The sequence below is a fragment of the Pecten maximus genome, chromosome 2, assembly GCF_902652985.1.
Source record: "Pecten maximus chromosome 2, xPecMax1.1, whole genome shotgun sequence".
NCBI classification, from domain to species: Eukaryota; Metazoa; Mollusca; class Bivalvia; order Pectinida; family Pectinidae; genus Pecten; species Pecten maximus.
Genome location: NC_047016.1, coordinates 18,564,050 through 18,590,559, shown reverse-complemented (window position 1 = coordinate 18,590,559; position 26,510 = coordinate 18,564,050). Strand labels below are relative to the sequence as shown.

The window sequence follows — 26,510 nt, the reverse complement described above, 5'->3', positions numbered from 1 at the left end:
TGGTCCTATCACAAGTTTTTAAACAGGTTTTTAAGAAAACTTTTCAATGCAAATGTTACGATCCAATTCGAAAGTATATTGATACTTGACGTGATAGCTACCGTATTGTTGATACTGGACGACATATTGTATGATCATATCTTCCACTCGTTCTTCAATGTAGGTTGACTGCATCGTGGTAAACAGATAAAAGCAAAACTAGAAATGTGTAAAATAAAATATTTTATTTAATGTTTTCCTGTTTTACATGTCAATGGCGTGTATTTTCGGACAAAGGATGTCTGTAACGTAGGTGCCAGCACTTTTCTTGCCGAATGTCATACCTTAATGTTTCAGAAAGTTGTCATTAAAGAAATGTAGTCTTTGTAATAAAAGGAATTAAAGGAAACTTTCAGTATGCATATGCTTAATCTAATCTTTGGATACAATAAAGCGAATATGTAGATTGTATATATCGCCCTGAACAGACACACATACTCCATCTTAAATATACTAGTAGTATGACCATCAAGGACGGTTTAGATGTTCGTGTTTTTTCCATTATAAACTTTTATATAAACATTGACCCTTTCAGAATCGTTCATTGTTTCGTATATTATTTGGAATTCGAAGGCGAGGTTGGAATATTTTATCTATAGTATATATCGACAGACAATGGACAAATACACAGCACAGGATGAAGACAGATCGTACAAGCGCATTCGGAACTATTTTACACCTGATGCATTCTCAACTTGTTTACGTTGGATCTCACTTAAATATTTTTGTAGATGTAAATTACATACAGCGTCAATGAATTATATACATATACACTGTAGGTGGTTTGCTTCATGTAGAGATTCACGTTCCTTTGCTATCCTTGCCATATTTATATATCGATTTTAAGTTCTAATTATAGTCTTCTTCCGAACGTTCTGCAGTCTGGTGAAGAGAGAAGACAATGATATAAATGTGTTAGAATCTTGGACATGACGTCATCGATCGGGTGCCAAATTTTAGTGCACCGGTACCAAAGTGGAGTTTACAATGGCCTAAAGGCTAGTCCAGGATACAAGCCCGTAGGACAAGAGTGTAGATATAGATTAGTTCAGAGTGTTACGGAAGTCGTTGAGGTACATTTTCAGTTACCACTTAATTGTTATTCCAAATTGTTATTTATTATTACAACTTATTTGTTATTTGGAAAATATTACAAAAAGTGGTAAGGCTTTCCGGCAAAATGGACGGCTTCAGCGCAGACGAATATACATGATACGTATTAAAATTTTGGAAAGTTGACACGATTACTTGATTAAAAAGTGAACATTTTACTGAACAGAACTTGCCTAGCTGCTCAATTAGAAATATTTGCATTTCCGGTGTGTGTTCGTTATATATAACCTTACTGACGAAAACATCGTTTACGAGTGTGTAAACATCAAATTTGACGCGTAGGAATACACTGCAAATGTTCATAGCCGGACCGGTGTACACATGCGCAAGTAGTGTGAATGCGCAATGACTATTTTTCGTTTCTCCTTTGACTTTTTCCCAATAGAATATCAATTGAATATGGTAGAATTAACTAAAATATAACGATGAAAAAATACCCAGATATTTCAGCGGGCGATGTTTGAAATGTCTGTAAAAATGCAGTTTACACACCAGTAAACTTGTCCCTCAAGGGATTCCGTAGAGTTAGGATAGGACTCGTCGATCAGTTCATGTCACGGGAACCACGTGTATCATTACACAGTGACCTGTTGTGAGGTACATGTAGTCAGACTAGAGAGAGAAGAGAGATGATACGACACGACAAGCGAGAATGTAATGTGATGGGACGTAATGTGAATCAGGACGCCATGAGAAAACATGACGTAACACGTCGTAATGTGAATCAGGACGCCATGAGAAAACATGACGTAACGTGAAACACGCCGTTATGTGAATCAGGACGCCATGAAAAAACATAACGTAACACGTCGTAATGTGAATCAGGACGCCATGAGAAAACATGATGAAACGTGAAACACGTCATAACGTGAATCACCAGGTGAAGTGAAACATTCCTAGCATCACATACCCTTACATAAATATACAAAACTCTTTATTTCAAACAATATCAAACTGCTTCCTTGGATAAATTCTATAAAGCTAAGACTTGATAATACCCAAGGGAATGCTGAATAGTTTGTCGTATACACGTATACGGTATCATTGTATGTCAAGTACATTTTTTTAACAACACCATGTATTTAGTATGAGTTTCACCCAGACATGAAGCTATCTGAATGAAATCACACGGTTGATTGTGGTACATCGTTAGGGGACAACCAGAATATCCGCTCTCGACTGGGGTCGTTTATTCTGATAGGATACGTCACATCCGGTATCTCTACGTCACGCACTTTTTTCTTGTGTCCTGTAAACAAAGAAAACATAGTATCAATAAAAGACAACAGCATATCACATATTACAAATCCCCAATCGGCATAAAAAAATAGCATCTTTTATTTACAATGTTCACTAGACACAATCAGTCAAGAGCGACAATGTATGTTGCGAGTAAGGGCTGACTAGACGCATTTACTACGACGATGCATTTCTAGTATTTTCCATATAAGGGCATTTTGATTTAACAAATTGGGAAGAGAAAATGTGTTATTAATATCAGCAAATATGAAATGTCCCTTTTTTTTTAGTACGGATAAAATTTCATTAGGTTCAAGGTTAATTAGACAAGGTCAGTAAGACCAAAGGAAAGAATACGAGAAGATGAGATTGTTTTAACACGCAATAGAACTGTTATCATAGCATTGTATACTGTATAGCACACGTGCATTGTGAGCTTGGAGTGACTTTAAGTATTGGGAACATTTTGTGAGGCACACACAATGGTACACAGCATGCCAATCACTGAGGTGAGCTCTGTTTGGTACAATATACAGCTCGGTAGTGGCACCATTGTATAACAAAATTGAAAAGCGATTCTAGTACTAATACTAATGATCCAGAGTATACGTTTAGGATGATGAAGATTGGAGCTAATAAAAAATAAAGTATAAATGCACAGCTTTATATGATATATCAAACGAGAGAAAATACATCATCTATTACACATGTTGATTATTTCGGGCAACGTTACAGTAGCAAAGTAGGTTATACAGTGAATATTATCAACAATCGGATAGTTGAAAGGACATGTGTTATTTACTTCTGATATAATGTGCCAATTAATAAGAGTGACACGGTGTGGTGTAAGGACAGGAAAGTGAGACAGATAAGATGTAGAAAAACAGGTACTTAGATCGACAGATAGCATCACGTGACGTCATCCGAGCCAGTGTCCTCTAGAGGGGAGAAATCAGATTATTAGTGCATCCATCTAGAGATATTCCCATGTAAAAGACAAATGGAATGAGCGGCTTTCAATACAAATTGGGAATTATGTTACAGCCAAAATGAATTGAATAGCACCCTACAGATTCGTACTGAGGGTCTGAAGAATTGACACCGTACACAGGCGATGACCGAGGAAACTCCATATTGGTCTTTAGACATGTTAAAATCGGGATTGGGAGACGCAAAAACCCTTTAATTCAATAAATTTAATAAAATTAAACATTGAATTTCAAAAGAACGTCAAGTTCGACATCCAACCGGTATCCTACACTGTATGAAGTCTTATTAAAGGCCGGTCAGCCTATCAAGTGTTTACCGTGTCAAAAGACAAAAGACAATTGCCAATATGATGAAAGAAAATATATGCTTCTAATGAAGGGTATAATAGCAAATTTTGAGCAAATCTTATTGATCAAAAATAATTTTGAACAGTCAGGAAGTACTGTTTATTAGTGGTGGCCACCTGAAGGTACACTTTTTATTGGCTGTCCCATTTTATTTATTTGTTAGTTTTTTGTTTTGTTTTGTTTTGTTTCGAACAAAGGTACAGGGTGTTTCAAAATATCTGATACTTTATAAATCCCGATTACTCATTTCATTATAATCATAGGAAAACAAAATATATACTACAGCAAAACACATTTTCTAAATGTTATTCTCATATCTTTTTTTTTTTTTATATTTTTTTTATTTTTCCAAGGCATATTATACATAGGTACATATATATATTTTACTTCGGAAACATTTACATGCTTACTCACTCACTCACTCACTCTACATTCTATCTTTTTGACATTCAAATTAATGTATATTGCATCTATTCACTCAATTGTTCAGCTTTCACACTATATATTCTTCCAAAACCTTTCATATTTAACGTCATATGGTTTCACCCTCTCACCCTAACAAACATACACACCTAACATCAATGGTATAAGATAAAAACAAACACAGATACACGTGGACAGGATACAAATCATAACATTTATATTATTTAATCTTGAACAAAACGACAAAAATCCATATAGACATATACAGACATACATAAAGAAGAGGAAAGGAAGGAGAAGGAAGAGAAGAAGGATGAAAAGTGGAAGAAAGAAAGGAAGGAGAAGAAGAAAAGGAAGGGAGTACTTTGTAATATTTTAAAGTATTTTTATTCAAAGATAGTACAAAAGAAAAAGAAAAAAAAATATCATACTTTACACAATTTATGCCAAAAGAGGAAAGGACTGGATGGTAGACTTGTTACTAAAAATGTAGATTAACTCAATTATATATATTTACTGCAATTGTCAGACACTGGGATTCCAGCAAAAGAAGAAGGTACCACATGTATGCGATTATTAATATTTAATACAAATAAATGTGTAATGTATAAGTCAATAAAACAGATTAAAAAAGTATTATTCCATAATCTGCAAAAGTTTATCCCATTTTCTCCATTCAGCCAAACATTTGTTTTTTTCTTTTTCCCCTTTTTTAGAGCTACAAAATTTTCTGACTTTATAATGATCATAGATACAATAGAGTAAAGAGTTGATATTTAAAGATTTATGCAGACATCTGTTTCTGTATATGTATTGTTTTATAATCAAAATAATTTGATTATCTACTTTAAAGGATGGATTTTTATAATCACCATCATATTTACCAAAAAGCATTGTTTTTTTATTTAGTCTAAAGGGAATAAATAATGCATCTAATAATATATCTAGACCTTCAAGAAGATTCTGAACTTGATCACATTCCCAAAAAAGGTGAACAATTGATTCAATTTCTGAGTTACAAAAGTTACAGAATGGATTGTTTGTTAGTTTGGCTTTGAAAAGAAATGAATTAGTTGTTAAGATATGATGTGATATTCTAAATTGCAACCAGTGTAATCGTGAGTTTTTACTTACTGTAAAAGGAAGTGTATATATACTACACCAATCATTTAAATTGAAATCAAGTACGTTAGACCATTTCTCTTTCCCTTTAGCAGTAATATCATTCTTTGAATTTAGAATATCATAAAATATCTTCGAGCCTTTATTAATATTAAGAAATATTGCAATATTGCTAGGTAAAACTGGATATACAAAGTTATAAGTAGTGGAATCAAATTCAAAGTGTTGTAAACATTTTTTTATTGCAGATATTACTCCATTATATTTCAAAAAGTTAGTGTTAATGCTATACTTTTGAATAAATTCATTAAAAGAGAAAAAAAGTGTTGTTGTTTACATCTTTAAAGAAGTCACCAATGACATAAATACCCTTTTCATACCACTTAGAGTAGAAAATTGTTCCACCACCTATTGTAATATTTTTGTTATGCCAGACAGGTGTATGCAAGAGTGCTTTCCCTTTGACTATTTTCATATTAGTAGAGTTATCTAATCTTGACCAAGCCCTAAGTACATCTTTCCAAAAAAAATTGCTAATATTTTGTTGGCATAGATCTATATAGTTCCCTCCAATATTCATTAGTTTATCTAGGTCTAAATATTTTTCTAGTAGTGTTTTCCATTTTCCTGAAGATTGAAACAGTCGCTTAACCCAGCCAATTTTTAATGAATCAACAAAATTTTGAGTATTGAGCATTTTTAGTCCCCCATGAGAGTGATCTTGTACAATAATATCTCTTTTAATTTTATCCACTTTACTATGCCACAAAAATTCAAATAAAATAGAGTTTATTTTTTTAATTATCTTGTCACCTGGGTTTGGTAGAGCAATAAATAAATGATTAAATTGGGAGATCATTAATGATTTTATTAAATGAATTTTACCTATTGGAGTTAAGTTACGTCTGCTCCAAGCAGTAATAATATTTTTTAATTTTACTATTTTCTTATCAAAGTTCATTTTAATCATTTCATGTAGATCAACGCTGAAATCTATTCCTAATAGAGTGAATTTTTCTTTTCGCCATTTCAAGTTTAGTTCAGGTAGAAATTTCTCTTGACTATATTTTTTACTGCCAATCCATACAATTTCTGTCTTATCAATATTAATTTTTAATCCTGAAATTGATGCAAAAATATTTAATTCATTCATTGTTTCTTTAAGAGATTCCTCAGATCCATCAAGAGTTAAGTATGTGTCATCTGCATATTGTGAAAGTAAAATATTTGTATTATCAACTTCTATCCCCTTAATATGTTTGTTATTTCTAAGCCTAATAGCAAGAATTTCGGCACAAAGAATGAAGATATATGGTGCGATCGGATCCCCTTGTCTACATCCCCTTTTTATTCTGAAAAATGATGAAAGATTCCCTCCCTGATTAATAGAAGCTCCTACATTACAGTTAAACAATTGTACCCAATTTTTTTATATAATTTCCGAAACCAAAAAAATCTAACACTTTTGCTATGAAGTTAAAAGAAACAGAATCGAACGCCTTTTCATAATCTATCATTAAAACCATCCCCGGAATATCATTTTCTTCAGTATAATTCATAATGTCATATAAAAGTCTAGTGTTTTCCCCAATGTATCGACCTGCTATAAAACCTGATTGATCTTTGTTAACAATTATGTCCAAAACTGATTTTATTCTATTTGCAATAACCCCTGATCCAATTTTATATATAATATTTAATAAAGTTATAGGTCTCCAGTTTTTGATATATTGACGTGGTTTATCTTTTTTTGGAATACAAATTATTACACCGTGGCGTTGTGTTAGAGATAATTCTCCTTTCATGTACCCATAATTTAGTGAACGGACAATGAAATACCCAAGTTGTTCCCAAAAATATTTAAAAAATTCAACGGTATAGCCATCAGAGCCAGGACTTTTATTATTTTTCATATTGCTTAATGTCTTATATGCTTCCTCAATAGTTATAAGTCCTTCTAATTTATCAGATTCATACATATTTAGTTTTGGGATGTTTTCGAAATCAATAAGAGAATCAAGAGTTACATGTATATCAGTTAAAGTATCATCTGAATTATATAAATTTTCATAAAAGCATTGGATTTTATCTAGAATTTCTTCTTGTTTTGTAATTAAGGTGCCATCTTCTAACTGAATTTTTGGAACTATTTTTGATGTAAAGTTTCTATTTTCCAAACTGAAAAAGTAATTAGTTGGTTTCTCCCCTTCTTCTTCCCACTTTGCCCTAGATCTAATAATGCTGCCTTTTATCTTTTTCGTTCTGATTTCTTCTAATTCTTTTTTCTTTTTATCAATTTCTATTGTATTTAAAACACTTTGACTTTCTAATTCTTCTATTGATTTTTTAAGATTAATTTCTGTTAAATTTTGTGATCTTTTCCTATAAGCAGCATGAGATATTGTTTTCCCCCTTATATTCATCAGAAGTGTCTCAAGAAATAGTTGGTCATCGATATTAAATTGTATTTCTGAATTTGGAATATTTTCTAAATTGTCTATATTATACATAGGTAAGCAATATTGTTTTTTAGTTTCTAGGATAATATTATCAACAACATCTATATATTCTACATCACTAAGTAACGAATTGTTAAATTTCCACAGTCCTTTACCTCTCTTAAATTCATGAAGTTGCATACAAATTTTGGGGAATGAATGGTCTGATCTATATCCTGTTTCTATGGAAGAATTTATTACTAACGACGAAATATTTTCTGAAATTAGGAAAAAGTCTAATCTAGACTGTTTTAATGGATTTGGCTTTCTCCATGTATATCTAATGCTATCAGGATGCTGTTCTCTATATATATCGACTAGGTTGTGGTTTTCAATTATTTCTAAGATCTTCTCTCTGGCTTTTGAATTGTTTATGTTTCTGTAACTCTTATCATAATCTTTATCAGGATTTAAAACTAGATTAAAATCACCACATATTATTATTCTATTATTACTGAAAATATCTATAGTATCATCAATAAGGTTAAAAAAATTAGGATTGTCTGAATTAGGGCCATAGACAGTAATCAGAGTAAATTCCATATTTCTAATTTCTAGGTTAATTGCTAAATTCTCATATTCATATTCTCATATCTTACTGACCATACTGAATAGGGTATTAAACATTTAACGATTGGTTAATAAACGGTACCTTTTTATACCAAGTGTTCCAAATGACGTCAATTTTGGTCAGCGACCAGGTCAATTCTACGTCTAAAATTCTTAATTACTAATGAACATGTTTCAGTTGAAATTGCACGGATTTCTCTTCGGATAGCCTGCTTCCGGTATACAGTGTTCTCAGGATGTGGTTGCATCTCTGGATACTTTTTATGCATACATCTCATCACTTTTATAGGTGAATTAAGCTGATAAAACAGTTTTACTGCTTCTGCCAGATGTATGTCAGACACCTTTATCTTTGAGATTGCCTGTTTTATGAGTCATAGATGACATTATACATGACATTATAGATGACGTCATATTTCCCCGAACTTTTCGTTAAACAAAATTGTGACTAATTACCTATCATATGGTGTATAAAACTTCTCAATGTGATGAGAAGTGCCTGAGAAAAGTCAATTTAGAATGTATCAGATATTTTGAAACACCCTGTACATTGAAATTGATTATAAAGTGTCCTTTGTTGTACTCGTCAGTTCATTAGTATCCATATATTGACGATTACTTTACCGCTGCTTCGCTGTATGTTATTACACAGAATAGGTATACTATTATGTTGAACATTTGAGAAACCGAAGTGATCCCCACAGTAACTCGGACTCAACATATACAGGTTATCTTCAGTGTTACATTTCATCCGTTGTGATTTGAAGTACTAATGACTGATTACACCATGCAGTTCCTCTCACGCAAGTCATCGATAAACGAAGAATTAAGAAATATTTGAATTAATATTTAACAGAAACGTACCAGACTGTTACAACCCTGCCAGTATTGATTGTATCGATAGTTAGCCCAGTGCCCTCCCTATATATCGAGCTTGTAATGTGTTGGGTATCCTATAGCTGTATCTGTGCTGGGCACCTGTAAATATCTACCTATAGAGGCGGATGTCGACAGCACGATTCCATATATTCCTTTAACAGCGAGCGTTTCATAACCTTTTCAATAGAGCACTATTTCCAGCTTAAGACACCACGTGGTTATTGTTTTCCTTTTCGTATAACAAACCAGCACTAGATTTCAAATAACACTGTATCCCCAATCAAGAGTGTATCCTTTCTTACTAATATCACAGTGTAGAGTGGAGCGTCGTAATCGTAATCATCTAATATACTGCCGGATTATATTCGTTTGTTTGCGTTGCATTTAAGCATTGAGCTGTTACCAAATGGTAGTATATAGTCGATATGAATACAATTTGGGTGACAGATAAAGAGAATGTCGCCCGTTAGGGTAGGGCGACATGAAATATTTATCTGTCACCCAAATTATATTCATATCGACTGTATACTACCATTTGGTAACAGTTCAATGCTTATATCTACATTCATAAAGATTTTGTATTTACTCTAGGTTATGATGCGTTTAAATTTGCCGCTTACCCTACCACTGACGTCATCAAGTTCAAATACCGGAACAGCCGAAATTTCCAGAAGGAATGATATAGTCCTTCATAGCGTTATTAATAGCCAACACATAAAATTGTTTTTGCATAAATTTGGCTTTATTTTATAATTCATATACGTTTGTTGGTATAGTCAAATTGTTCACAATTGCATAATTTCTGATTGTTTAAAATCGAAACCGTTTTTCTGCGCAATGATATACGGTTAACATTTAGAATTGATGCGGCGTTGAACGGACATTGCACAGGACAGACTCGATTCCTCGGAAACACTTATGTTTCTATCGACTGGATTTATGAAAAAAGAATATTAGCTCTTAAATTCTAAATGAAAGTCGTCTTGATAGTAGATGAAAACGATTCCTAAGATATTTCGTTTGAAACAGATTCCAGTCTAACCGGTCACATCAGTGTCGCTAACTTAGCAGACGATTTTCAACTTCACATGGTTCCATAGCACATAAATTGGACATAATTACTAAAAAAACCATGTTGAATGATAGAATATATACGTACCCTAATGATGATATAATGTGAGAACCAATACCGCTGTTTTTTCATGATTACAATTAAAACCGGGAAACTATAGCTACCCGCTCATTATACGGGGAATATTTAACGCGTTGCTCCACTCTCTACATGTAAATGAGTCGCTAAAAGATACGAGTCTGTAAGACACAAATAAAAGATGAGTTTAACATGAAAAACCACCATGAATTGGCAGGGAAACCTCTCGGCATTTAATAAGCAATCCCGTGCTTCTCGGCGCGCGCAGAGTTTGGTTCATGTTCAATTTTTAGATGTTTATTACATATTTGTGGATTGATGATGTAACTGAGCAGATAAAGAAAAGAAGATAAACCCATAAGATATTAGGAAGTTTAACTTTAGTTAACATTAGTTGTTCCAGAAGAGTGGTGTAGATTGTTACCTAACCAGATGACAAGAATATGTTAAAAAAAACCGTGGATAACACCTGTGGATAATATATAAAGTGTATGAACTGTTCTGAAATTGCTAACCCAGCAAAAAACAAGGAGTTTTTCTGAGCAGACAAACATTGGTGACAACAAACGACTTTTAAAGGTAATTCCTAGATTCTTCGTGGAATCCATCATTTTGATTAAAATCAAGTGTTACACGGCTACGTTTACTACGTACTACGCCTGAACATCTGAAGGTGCTCCGATCAGGGTCACGTTCAGGTGATCTTTCGATTAGGCAATCAATATTGCCACAAAATCTATTCAGCGCTTCGATATTCCTCGTGACGGTACGCTAAGCCATGATAAGATCCGAGAGAAATCGAACCGAGCTCAGCGATGCAAAATAATATGGCAGTGATAGCGACGACCAGGAAATCGCACGGATTTTGTAATTTGTGTATACTTTTCGGTTTTGGCTTTGTTCAAACATTGACACACGGAGATTGAACAACGTAAGTTCTGATGTTTTATAAAAGGAAACTGAAATTTGCCTATCGCGTCATTTGAATTTGAACCAAAATGCAACCAAAGGTTTTCGAAAACTCGTCTCTGATTGGCTAGTATATAATGAGCATTCATTGTCGAGGAGGTCACCTGAACGCGACTCTGATCGGAACACCTTCAGATGTTCAGGCGTAGTACGTTGTAAACGTAGCCATGTAACAGCTGATCAGATTGGGTATCCAACAAATCCAGGATATCAACATTTCTGTCCCTCGCTACAAATTATGTATTTTATTCTTAACAAGAAAGTGGATAATGATGTTCTAAAGAAGGACTCCTTTTACAGTATTCTAAGTGACACACTTTTGAAGTTGATTAATTGCAATCTCTATTTGCTTGTCAGAACATTTTATTTCATATCTCCCAAGATTTGGTAGCAATTATAGCCTTAGTAACGTACCGACACAAAGATACACACAGTTGTTTTAAGGGTGAATGGAATCAAACTATGGACGCTTCACAATATACCAATGTACTGCTCATTGAGGGATAACCGCTCAGTTTGTGTTGATTGCTTGACTGACTCAGGTACCTGTGGTTCAATAATTTATCTGCGTGAGGTTTGTTGTTATTTTCGCCGAGTGTATGTTGTTCACGGCACGGAACGTGTATAATCGACATTGTTGTGGACATTAATGACGGATACGGTTTTCAAATATGTATTGTCCTAGAGATATATGACAAATCAACTATTCAAAACCCGTGGTAGCACAGGAATACGTAATTACCCTGCTAACAGCACAGTGTACCTTCGCAATATGCAAGTCATCCCTCTGCTGGATCTATCCGGGCTCTGATTAATGCACAAAGTATGGAATATAACCGAGGGTATTAACCAGCCATGCATATGGTCTGTTATGGACCAACTTGTTTTTGGGAAAACGAGTCTGTAAATCGGCCAGAACAAAGCATACCAAAGCGTCAAACTTCCGAACCAAAAATATGAATGCGTCAACACTCCGAAACGAAGCATAACATATATAGCGTCAGTACTCCGTATCACAACATACCACATCGTCAACACTTAAAATCATAACATACCATAACGTCAATACTCCGTACCACAATATACCACATCGCCAACACTCAAAATTATAACATACAATAGCGTAACTACTCCGTACCACAATATACCACATCGTCAACACTCAAAATCATAACATACCATATCGTCAATACTCCGTACCACAATATACCACATCGTCAACACTCAAAATCATAACATACCATAACGTCAATACTCCGTACCACAATATACCACATCGTCAACACTCAAAATCATAACATACCATAACGTCAATACTCCGTACCAAAACATACCACATCGTCAACACTCAAAATCATAACATACCATAACGTCAATACTCCGTACCACAATATACCACATCGTCAACACTCAAAATCATAACATACCATAACGTCAATACTCCGTACCACAACATACCACATCGTCAACACTCAAAATCATAACATACCATAACGTCAATACTCCGTACCACAATATACCACATCGTCAACACTCAAAATCATAACATACCTTAACGTCAATACTCCGTACCACAATATACCACATCGTCAACACTCAAAATCATAACATACCATAACGTCAATACTCCGTACCACAATATACCACATCGTCAACACTCAAAATCATAACATACCATAACGTCAATACTCCGTACCACAATATACCACATCGTCAACACTCAAAATCATAACATACCATAACGTCAATACTCCGTACCAAAACATACCACATCGTCAACACTCAAAATCATAACATACCATAACGTCAATACTCCGTACCACAATATACCACATCGTCAACACTCAAAATCATAACATACCATAACGTCAATACTCCGTACCACAATATACCACATCGTCAACACTCAAAATCATAACATACCATAACGTCAATACTCCGTATCACAATATACCACATCGTCAACACTCAAAATCATAACATACCTTAACGTCAATACTCCGTACCACAACATACCACATCGTCAACACTCAAAATCATAACATACCATAACGTCAATACTCCGTACCACAATATACCACATCGTCAACACTCAAAATCATAACATACCTTAACGTCAATACTCCGTACCACAATATACCACATCGTCAACACTCAAAATCATAACATACCTTAACGTCAATACTCCGTACCACAATATACCACATCGTCAACACTCAAAATCATAACATACTATAACGTCAATACTCCGTACCACAATATACCACATCGTCAACACTCAAAATCATAACATACCATAACGTCAATACTCCGTACCACAATATACCACATCGTCAACACTCAAAATCATAACATACCATAACGTCAATACTCCGTACCACAATATACCACATCGTCAACACTCAAAATCATAACATACCATAACGTCAATACTCCGTACCACAACATACCACATCGTCAACACTCAAAATCATAACATACCATAACGTCAATACTCCGTACCACAACATACCACATCGTCAACACTCAAAATCATAACATACCATAACGTCAATACTCCGTACCACAATATACCACATCGTCAACACTCAAAATCATAACATACCATAACGTCAATACTCCGTACCACAACATACCACATCGTCAACACTCAAAATTATAACATACCATATCGTCAATACTCCGTACCACAATATACCACATCGTCAACACTCAAAATCATAACATACCATAACGTCAATACTCCGTACCACAATATACCACATCGTCAACACTCAAAATTATAACATACCATATCGTCAATACTCCGTACCACAATATACCACATCGTCAACACTCAAAATCATAACATACCATAACGTCAATACTCCGTACCACAACATACCACATCGTCAACACTTAAAATCATAACATACCATAACGTCAATACTCCGTACCACAACATACCACATCGTCAACACTCAAAATCATAACATAGCATAACGTCAATACTCCGTACCACAATATACCACATCGTCAACACTCAAAATCATAACATACCTTAACGTCAATACTCCGTACCACAATATACCACATCGTCAACACTCAAAATCATAACATACCATAACGTCAATACTCCGTACCACAATATACCACATCGTCAACACTCAAACTCATAACATACCATAACGTCAATACTCAGTACCACAACATACCACATCATCTACACTCAAAACCATAACATACAAACATAAAATAAATACTCCGGAGCGAAATGTAACATAGTGTCAACCTTCCAGAACAAAGCTAACCATGGTGTCAACACCCCGGAACAAAATATAACCGAACTAATGCTCAAAAAGTTCAACTTTGTCTAACCTTCTTATATAGTTAGATCACTTTGTGGACATCTCCACACATCCCTCATTTGTTTTTGATATCATCCAGAATTCATTGCCAAGTGACTTTGGAAATAAGAGATGCAATCCTGGAATATAATTTAAATGTAACATGGAACAATAATGTGGTACATTAATATCACTTTATTAACGCCGAGGTTTGTTGAGTTGTTTTCTTTACATTGTAGTTGTTTTTTTTTTATTTAGAAAATAGAAATTTATTTAAGTTTGGGGATGCTTAAAATCTTCTATACTGTCAAAACAGGACAGACAAAATATATGATTACACATACATTTTGTACATCTTGTTGTAATTTCCTGTCTGTACACGTTCTACTTTAATTATATTTGTGTGATATATCTAAGTGACTTTTAAAAGTTCCTTGACATCCGTAATTTAAACAATAATCACCATTCCTTTATCTATACTGACAATATCAATAATACGACAGATTGTCAACAGCATGATGAGCTAGTACAGATTTGTAATCAATGAGAACACGGGCATTCATTTGCATACATATGACAGGTGACGTGTTATAATAAGTTATTTTGTGTAAGGATTGCTTGTTATTATTCATAGGTTTACATTGTGAAACATCTATTCAAAGAATAGCGTCATGTCTGTGATTGCCAATGCAGACATAATCTCTAAACACACCCATTTGTTTATTTCTAAGCTTGGTACCCACAGGAAGACAGAAACTCTAATTTAAACAGAAATAAAACGGACAACTCACGATTCATCGCCTATTTAATGATACTATCTTATTTATCCAACTTTTATTTTTCCTGTTTGCCATTGAGAATATGCCTGCATTGCTAGTATTTCCATTGTCTTATAAAATCAACAGAATGAGGAGGTCGTGCGATTCTTTATAAAACCAGGGGACATAACCCAATGTCTCCAACACAGGAGCGAACACTCAACTAAAGGCCAGGGGGCAGAACCCAAGGGCTCCACCACAGGAGCGAATACTGAACTAAATGCCAGGGGACAGGGCCCAAAGACTATCGCACGAGGGCGGACGGTCAACTACAGGCCAGGGGACAAAACCTAAGGATTTCCAGAACAGGAGCGAGCGCTCAACTAAAAACCATACGACATGACTCAAGGTCTCCACTACAGGAACGAACGCTCAAATAATTATGAATATATATTGTAAAATGCAAATCAATATGTGATAACAAGAGTCATGGCAAACTTGTGTCATATTTATGACTTATCCACCCTCCACCCTTTGTTTTTCTTAATCGCGGTATCGCTAAACGATCAAAGAAACAATAACGCAAATATAAATCTGTCAATGGAGAAATAGGACGGCTTTGTAACCTTTGTATTATGATTGTTTCCCCTGTCTGTGAATTGGAGGCAGTAACCTTTGTATTATGATTGTTTCCCCTCTTTGTGAATTGGAGGTAGTAACCTTTGTATTTTGATTGTTTCCCCTGTTTGTGAATTGGAGGCAGTAACTATAATCTATATTGAACTGAAAGCCATGTAATATTTACAATACGTATTCTCGTGTGCTTTTTCAACCTATCTATTCTTGTGACACAACTTTAAATGACAAAAGCCAAGTCAATAATACCTTGTCACAAACAGGACCCACGAAAAGAGACAGGGTTTGGTACTGGAATGAAGTCTTGTTTTGTTATACGTAGATTAGTACATTCAGTAGGTACGATTTATGACTAAATTAAAACATCAGTTTCTAACACAACCCATCGTATTTAGAGTTATTCTTAACAGGTGCTGCACGCTTTACATCCAATGGAACAGTTCTGATATGTAATAGGTTGGGATCCGATAATATCGTATCGAAATAGATAAATCAGTCTCCAGGCAGACAGACAAAATATCATTTCACTATTTAGCAATTTATATTAAATATTTATGAGACGCGTGACTATACATACACGTTTTTAATAACAATAATAAAAAAACCTGAAGATAACATATTAAAATTTGCCAAGATTTGTACAGTACCAGGTGTTACATAGCGGTACCTATACTTGCTATTAATAAACAAAATTCAGTTGCTACTTGGGGAATTAATCATAAGGGAAGTTCAAGGTACATCAAAACCAAGTATTAGTTGTTATTCTATTTCATGTACATGTACTTCAATGAAAAAAAAAATCATTTCCTCGTTAAATTGTGATAATCTTGTTTTGATGTTTATGCGTCATTTTTAAGCTTTGCTGCTGGAGCTACCACTTTGACTGCTATCTTGACTTGTTTCCTCCTCTTTTTTACAGCTCCTGATAGCTATCGTAATTACCCAGGGATCGATAAGTTCCTATCAGTGAACGCCTGTCTACACAATCGATATGTACCACGTTCACACGAGTTAACCTGATCTACCATATTAATATTCAAAACTGATTAGTTTGAAGTTTTCCAATTGTTGCTATTGATTCAGCGATACACATCACACATGACACCAAAGAACCACCTCTCTACCTTCCACTCCAAATCCATTTAAACGAGCAATTATAAAATGCTCATTGTTATCTAACATGTAATTGATTCTAACATATAACTTTCACAAAATATCTAGGCCAGGTTCAGTTAACACTGACTCACACAACAAGGTCATATAGGGTAATGTATTGACTTGATACAATTAGGTCAGGTACTAATGGCGCATTCATTAACATAATAACTAGGTCAAGTACAGGTAACGCACTGATTAACAAAAAAACTAGGTCAGATACAGGTAACACACTGATTAATAAAATAACTAGGTCAGATACAGGTAACGCACTGATTAACAAAATAACTAGGTCAGATACAGGTAACACACTGATTAATAAAATAACTAGGTCAAGTACAGGTAACACACTGATTAATAAAATAACTAGGTCAAGTACAGGTAACACACTGATTAACAAAATAACTAGGTCAGATACAGGTAACACACTGATTAACATAATAACTAGGTCAGATACAGGTAACACACTGATTAACAAAATAACTAGGTCAAGTACAGGTAACACACTGATTAATAAAATAACTAGTTCAGATACAGGTAACGCACTGATTAACATATAACTAGGTCAGATACAGGTAACACACTGATTAACAAAATAACTAGTTCAGATACGGGTAACGCACTGATTAACAAAATAACTAGGTCAAGTACAGGGAACGCACTGATCAACAAAATAACTAGGTCAAGTACAGGTTACACACTGATTAACATAATAACTAGGTCAGATACGGGTAACGCACTGATTAACATATAACTAGCTCAGATACGGGTAACGCACTGATTAACATATAACTAGCTCAGATACGGGTAACGCACTGAATAACACAATACCTAGGTAATGCATTCTTTTAAAGCTTTCTTCAGTACAAGTATTGGTGTTGAATTTTAACTCACCCTTTTTCTTTTTCTTCTTAGATTTTTTCGTTGAGGATTCGTTGTCATCACTTTTATTATTTGCTATCGCTTTCATGGCTAATTCCTTGAATAACTTTTTCGATTTCTTTTTCCTCTTTGCCACATGGCTTTGTTCTTCGACGTAAAGATCATATTCATATTGCTGCGAAAGACTTCTAGGGTCATCGGGATTTAGTGAAACGGGGCTTGATTTGTTCCCCATGGACGCCACGGTTTTAGGATCGACTGACTTCCAGTAACTATTTTCCATGTCAGGCAAGCGTCTAGGGGAGTGTACGACAGTCTCCATCCTGTTAAATAGCTCCGATTGTGTGCTACTGTCACTATCAAACACCGAATTCCCCATGAATGTGGCTGCGAGACCGCCTCGTGACCGAGTCTTCGTGACCGGCGCTTTCCTGCGCGGTTTAGCACTCGGAACAGGAAGGCCACAGTCCTCGTAGTAAGAATTGAGGACAGACGGTGTGACCGGGTTGTCGTAACCGTGGTCCTCAGGAGTTCCGGGGTGCCAGGAAGGCTCAGTCTCGCGCCTGAGTAAATGCCTCCCTTCAGCCTCTTCCCGCAGTACACCTGAAAAGAAAGTTAGGTATAGTTATTTGTTACAATAATGCCAACCATGTTTACACTCCACCTGAAAAAGGTAGTTTTTGTTTTCATCACAGAATATGTTTACTGCAAATAGAAGTTTTAAGTTCTAACGAAAGTGATCGATTGCGGATTTATAATTTAGAACTACGTTCATTGTTCTATATATCATGAAAAACCATCTATTGTGGTAGAATTCGTATGGGAGAAGGGGAATGGTAAACTTGATTAAAGAACTACATAAAGACATTGCGAAGTCAGAGTATGTAACATGCACTGATACCTTAAATTGATCATTGAACGGTATTTGCAAGAATACATTACATTTAGGCTTTATTAAAAAAGGACTTTACTTGTGCATTCTGTCGTCATTGACGCTCTTCGCACCTCGGGTCGAAGTAACATTTTCAAAAAACTTCTATTTTTAAGAATTTTAAGTTATCTTTGAGTGTGGTGTTACGGTAAAGTTTATAAGATTTCCGTTTACTTTTAATTTATATCATAAACTCATATCCACGAAAAAAAGTCCCTTTAAACAGCTACTAGTAATAATATCAATATAAGGGTTAGTAGGGGTGTCCAACCGTTAGTTCCTACGGCCAACATTCAGTGGTATAAACATATAATCTATCTTTATATTCTGTGTGTCAACTGACAGTATATATATATCACCATATCAAATTTTTATCGCGCGCATGTAGAGTAAATGGCTACTATGAATACCATAAATAACTCTAATGTACAAGTTTAAAGTTACAATGAATATTACATGTACCTGTCAAAGTAGCATTACAATGAAAAACTGCATATGACGAGTAATGGGTAATTGTTAGTTCGTTTTTATTTGTTTTCTCAATATCGCAATTAGCGAAACTAGTCTCATTCGTTTGTGAACCATTTGTCGTCAATACTACCAGAATGTATTACAATAACTCGTTTTGATGTTTCAGCTTTGGATCTTTGTGCCAACTCTACTAATTCAATAGTAGTTCTTTGTTTCAGCCCTCTCTATGCCTATGTTGTGTATTGAAGGCCCATCATCATATATAGAGAGAGACTGGAGACTCAACATGACTATTCCCTTGGGTAAATTTTGTAAAGCATAAGCCTGATATACATATTTTAGAATGATATTGACAAGGAAATAATTGCTCTTTTGTTGTATGTAAACATGACGTGTATCCATGGGACCACTACATCTACTCGTCAGCTGTTGTGACTATCAGAGCGTTAGGTGATTATTGATTTAAAAGCCATGGAATGTTAAATTGAAATGTCCCATGGATACTTTCAAAATATATTTTCAAACGATGAAAAAAAAGGAATCGTGACGGAAGTTTCAACACGGCCTTCAAATTTCGATAAGCCGCTGAAAATGAGGTGTTGTTAACATTTGTAAGCAATGCAAATATCAAATGTTTACAACTTGTCAACATTGTATTGATTCTATTGCGGAATCGCATTTCAGCAAAACGGTTTTGATTTAGATATGTCGTATTTGAAAAAATAGATACATTGTATCAAACAATAAAACAATGATGTATCCTAATCGTTATATATTGTCAGGTATTGACCGATTGACCCTTTCGATAGAAACAAATATTATTTCAAAGCAATCGTAACTATTGAGTAAGAGTATAATACTTTCTATATATATATTTTTATTCATTATCGCTCTGCCTCATCTTTTCTGTATCTTTTCACATTTCCCCTATCATATTTGAGTATTTGATGCTGCATTATTAAAATCCAAACAAAACATGTTTATTAACATTAACACAAATGATGTCTGATTATTTGATAAAAAGGCAAGCATTGACAACTTAATTAGCTGTTGTTATAACGATGAACATCACCTATATTGATCCCAACTTGACAAAGAATGATGTCCAAATTATATTCATCATCAATCACCGCTGTTGGTCTATTTTAACGCTATAGTTGACATCTGCTAATGACTAATGATATGAATGGTTCTGTGCGAGAACAACGCTCATTAAGGCATATATCGTTATTTCGTAGCTAATTAATTCAACCAGTCGTAGAAATGAAACGTAAATACGATATAAGCTCGCATCCGAATGGATAGGAAAGGGTGCAATTGGTGAGGATATTGTAGTATAAAATAGACAGATGAACACAGCGTAGGATATCTATACAACTGGGTTCCGGAACAGTCAAGACTTATTTTAAATCATTTCAAGATGTTCAATCGATATAGCATTCTAATAATTCAGGCATTTAGTGGAACATTACAAAGTACGTGTATAGGATACTTTAAATGTTTTAGTGGTCATTGAATGTCATTATACTATAAGCACCAACCCTATGGAATTGTCTTTCATCAAAAATTGTCTTAATATTATAATATCATGTTGCCCTAATCACAACGCGGACATTTACATAATGCTTTCTGTCATAACTATCATCTCTTTTTGATGCGATGAGGTCAAGGTACAAATAGCGAACGGGTGAGCGGCTTCTGCATCATCCATGACAACTCTATTGTATTACACCACATGCAGTCTAAAACCAACATTGAGTATGCCGGAAATTCATTGTACATTTATAGATAACTGCATTTTCATTATCGTTCATACCCGAAATGGTTGACACAAATTAATGAGAATGCTTTAACATATTGTGTATAGCAAGCACATAGCGATGTAATGGAAGAGGTCCATTCTATTATAAGTACTTCTCCGACACATCCCAACCAGCCAATCACATTCTTTCAGGTACGCGTGACTTTATTGGCCTTTGTAAGTACCGATTATCGATGACACTGATCATTCACGTACATCAGTTTAAGAAATAAAATCTACCTTTACCACGCGACATGAATAATAGATAGTACTGTGAGTCGAAACGATGCTTTTGAGATGAAGGGATACTGTAGCCCAACAGTATCACATCTCTCTTGCCCCAGATAATTAATAATATACATGTATTTAGCAGATATAGGACAACATCAACCCAGTTGGGAAATACACGTGCCGTCTCGCACGCCAGTCTCACACGGCCTGATAGTCAATAGACAATGAAGAAAACATTAAGGCAAAAGAAATGGTAATATGTAAATCATCAATGATTATGGATATCGTTATATAAAACATGAATGAGACGATGAATGAATGAGTCTATATAGTAGATTGTTACTCAATAAAAGAAAACCATCATCGTGATAAAGATACCAATAACAGTGTGGTAAGATTTGCTTGGTACTTCCGGTCCTAGCATATCTTTATGATATATACGAATTCATCAACCGACGTCTGTGTGTGGTATTTAGGTATATATCAATTAGACATTTGTTTGACATCAGGATGTAATGTTTGATATCTACTTACAATGTTTTATATCGAGCTTCAACGTATGATAACTCGATGTAATGTTTGATATCTACCTACATTATTTGATATCTAGCTTCAATTTGTGATATCTAGATGTAATGTTTGATATCTACCTAAAATGTTTTATATTTTGATGCGATGTTTGATATTAAGATGCAATGTTAGATATCTACTTACAATGAATGATATTTACCTACAAACCATCGCTAGATATCTCCCTACAATGTATGCTATCTACCTATAAAGTTGATATCTAGCGATGTCTGATATCTACCTACAGCGTATGATATCTAGCCACAATGTTAGATAATTAGCTACAAAGTTTGATATCTAGATTAAATGCTTGATATTTAGATGCAATGTATGATATCCAGCTTAAATGTATGATACCTAGAGGTTATGCTTGATATCTAGCTACAAGTTTGATATCCAGATGCAATGTTTGATATCAAAATGTGTCTTTCATAATTTGAGTAAATTTCACCTGTTCTGGCGTCTATACAGGTAGGTTAAAACAGTAAATTTTCATGTGTGCAGAAAGTTACTTTAAATATTAAGATATAAAAATTAATATTGTACTAGTTCATTAAGCTAATTAGAAAAAAAAATCCAGACAAAAATTATTCCAATAATTGAATGAAGCGTTTTTGTTCTTTCGGTTATTTGCTATACTGCAATAGAGATGCGACATCCCAATATATTTCTGCCCTACAGGTAAGGCGTAAGAATTGCCTTCATTGCGTGATCGTAAGAGGCGAGTAGATTGGAAACTTATCTTTTATCTACTTTCTAAGAAATATTTTTCTTCCTCCTAATGTCTCCCTTGACATTGCCTCATTATTGGCCTGTAGTTGAGTTAAGCCTAGTTCGCCCATTGTCAGTATCATGTGACCGGTTGGGGTTTCCTGTTGGGTTTCTTCAGTAGTATGCTTCACTGAGGCAGCACTTTAAAATGGACTACACATGGAGACAATCATAAATATACCACAGCCTCCCAAAACACACACAAACACATACATTACACACAACTCGCATGCAGGAGAGGCCGTTCTGAAATGACCTTAGATGTTGAAAGGACGTTAAACAATACCAAACCTTTCCAAACTGATTATTGTTCTGGATGAAATCGGTAGCGATAACGACACCCCTCCAAAGAGATGTCCGTTATTCTATTTGGTAAAAGCACAACGATTTTCATTGAGGTTTTTTAAATAAAATATTTGATTGAAGAACACCATTTTGATAGTAATAATGGTGTTGAATACCGGTTAGAATATTACGCAGCATATTCTAAAAGACATGTTTTTGAAAAGATATTGTCTGAATTGCTGAATCACACCAAGAGCTGTAACGTTTGTGTAATGTGTCACGAATCCTAGCGATATCATTGTAATAGGAACAAAATGGCGACGTTTATTTACCGTGTTTCATTCTCGGCGACAGTTCTGTTTAAAACTATACGATGGAAAATATTTACAAAGGCAGGTTAAGAACATTACAACACAAATCTACATTTTGTCCCTATTATATGTATTATTCCGCTAACTCAGATAACTTAGCTCTGGTTGGATATTGGAACATCGATTCCTACTGGTAGCTCTGACGTTTAGCTCTCAATTGGTTCTTGACATGAAAAAAACGTTTTAAATTTTATACTACATACAGACCAAATTACGCTGTTCCTGTATAGATTTATCCGTGCTCTAGTGTTACAGATACAGACTATTCTCAGACTATATAGCTTGATATTACCACCATACGCGTGTTTTGTTTCCGGCGGCTAACAGGTAAGCAAAACATAAACATTGTTCAAACGGCAAACTCTGAAAAGAATGATTTAGATTGTTATCGATACAGTTCAATTATTTATCCTATATGTGTGTCCTTATATATACAATTACAAAAGCCTATTTATCGCTGTAACGCTCCTTAAGTATGACATCAAATCAAATTATCTTACTTGAAGGTTTAGCACTCCAGGAAAATAACATCCTCGTCAGTACTTTTTTACTATTTCTAGTTAAATGTGAAGTATGAAGTTAGAAAAATACTCTTACCTAATGGGTTACCGTACCGGTCGAATCCCGGATTGCTGATGGAGCGACTGAACTGTCGATTGTAAAACTGTCTGGGGGATCGTCCCCAGGGTAGGTCATTTGAGGATAAAGACATGGTTAGGTCACTGACATGCGCCTCGTGAGAGAAACAATGAATGGCCCCAATACGTGGTCGCTTCACGTCCAGGTTAGCCTCGAGATAGTCATATTGGAGGACTCTCTTCATCATTTTCTTCCGATGAAATCGCCAAAAGGAGGCACACAAGACCAGAATCATAGTCAGGACAATAAACAAGGAAGGAATCCAATAGAGAAAAGCTTCTCCGAAACGGAAGTTCACTAAGAGCATTCATTCGGAATAGCTCACCCAATGTTCTCTGATGAAACACTCCAAAGTGAGATAATGGTCACCAAGGATCAAGCGATCTACTTTATCAGCTACATCTTGGTTTGTTGGTTTTTTGAATACGAAGAACTCATTCGGTACATGATATAAATGGTGCTAGAACGTGAAATCTAGATCTTCACATGTCTGTAGTTTTATCCAATATGTATCCAGTAGTTACATTGGTATCTGTCTGTACATATTAGGAGAACTAGACAGCAGTTTTTGGCGCCTTATCTTGATGCGCTGACCACGCATTACTGAATTCGTTATTTTTACTCCTGGTGTCGATATGAATGCTATCAGGAAAATCCAGTTGAGAGCATCCGAAACGTAACTTTACCTACGGCTTACAGAAAGTAATGTTCAGAACCGAGATTGTTAGCTTTTCGCTTCATCCTATTTGAAGGACGAGCCACTTCATAAGTCAGTATCATTCAAGTCTATTATTCACATCAACCGTGTATTGGATCTTCATTCTAATCCAAGCATTTAAACAATATGTCACACCCTCTTCCGAGAGTACCTCAATGAGTAACGAAGCGCCTCGGTGCGAGGTGCCCCAAGCAACATGAAACAGTGTCATGAATTATGTACCATAGCTGGCAGTGTCAGACAGGCGTTGCATGGTAGGGTGGGTAGGTAATTAGTAACATTAAACTTCAGTTGTCAAGGTTTCATTTTATAACATGATATTCCATTGGCACCCCATCACCAGGGCCGTCCTGACCCAATACATTTCTACTGCAACATGAAACTCCTTAATTGACATCCACATATATACGTACACAAGAGATTGGTGTCCTTAAAATAACATTCCAGCATATGGGAAAGAAAGATGTTCGGCATTTTAAAATTCCATATCCTATCTTTTGATCCATAAATGGACGTCATTAATAGTATCAGATATCCATCTGATGCGTCCCATAGTAGTCATTGGATAAGCGGGTGTTGATGGTATCGTAAGGTGTCGTGTAGATGTCGCACATCACGTCCATTTACACATCCGACTTACTCGTCCCTTGGTACTGGGTTCACATCAGGTGGCTATGGTTGGTCACATCCATTGAAGGAGACGCTGTTGTCAAGGTTGACTGGAAACAGTTCTCTATTCTGTGTCTAGCTGTATATATATACAATGTCTATCTTCTTTGCTGTGAATGTCTCTGAAAGCTCTGTCACTGTTGCCATAGTTGAGTGGGTTATGGGCAGCTTACCTGAGATCAATATGGCAGGTAAAATGGTAAACGTACCTGTGTCACCTGTATATATACAGCAAGCTAATCACTCTACCCTGTATATCAATTCCATGACAATGTTTTTTTTATAATTAAAATCCTGCGGGAAGACTACAGATCTATAACGGATATCCTTACTTGACTCACTGGAATAATAAATTGACCAACCATAATGCCACTGACTTAGAGGGTGTGTATCGCTTCAGGATACGACACGAGTTATTATGAATGTAAACATATATATATTAGTTTTAATTAAATCTTTCCTAGAAAATAAATGTGATCATGCGGATTTCCATTGGACAATACCGGTAGCACCGGCTAGCTATGGCTACATGTAAGCAAACACTTACTTACTGTTGCTAACAGCGACAGAGTGTAGTGTACGTGTGTTGCTAGGTACCAGTGAAGACAGATTTTGAAATATAATTTTGATGTTGTATGCATCATCATTCCCAAACTTTACAGCTTAATCCACCGAAAGTTTACATTACAGTTTCATACAAAAATGCATTGGGTACATTGCATAGTTGAAAGAACTATTTTGCCAATAAATATGTTCGCACAATTTGCCTCATACAAAAGATAATTCCAGTGTCTGAATTTAAACATATTGATTGGACGTTAATGTGACACTGTTCAGTAAAGAGCGAAATCGGCGTCCGATAACTGTTTGTCCCGGATCTGGTACATTTTGTGTTTATTACCGGAAGTCAGTGGAGGGACACAACCTGACAGCTATATAGGAATAGTGGTATGTTAA

General features: G+C 35.1%; 1 protein-coding gene across 1 annotated transcript; it reads right to left on the bottom strand.

The window, feature by feature from the left end:
• Positions 1 to 205: 205 nt before the first annotated feature.
• Positions 206 to 25,209, bottom strand: LOC117320544. Its single transcript, XM_033875117.1, has 3 exons — positions 24,125 to 25,209; positions 18,109 to 18,699; positions 206 to 2,401 (listed from the first exon to the last, which is right to left on the bottom strand). The coding sequence occupies exons 1-3, from the start codon at positions 24,471 to 24,473 to the stop codon at positions 2,277 to 2,279; spliced, it is 1,065 nt and encodes a 354-aa protein (XP_033731008.1). The 5' UTR covers positions 24,474 to 25,209; the 3' UTR covers positions 206 to 2,276.
• Positions 25,210 to 26,510: the final 1,301 nt, after the last annotated feature.

What these genes read in the sequence shown, in the direction of transcription:
- LOC117320544 (XM_033875117.1), bottom strand. Translation starts at nt 24,473, where the DNA reads ATGCTCTTAGTGAACTTCCGTTTCGGAGAAGCTTTTCTCTATTGGATT. An exon ending in CCGGTACGGTAACCCATTAG is followed by an intron (nt 18,700 to 24,124) that starts GTAAGAGTATTT and finishes CTTTCTTTTCAG; the next exon opens with GTGTACTGCGGGAAGAGGCT. An exon ending in TAAGAAGAAAAAGAAAAAGG is followed by an intron (nt 2,402 to 18,108) that starts GTGAGTTAAAAT and finishes CTTTGTTTACAG; the next exon opens with GACACAAGAAAAAAGTGCGT.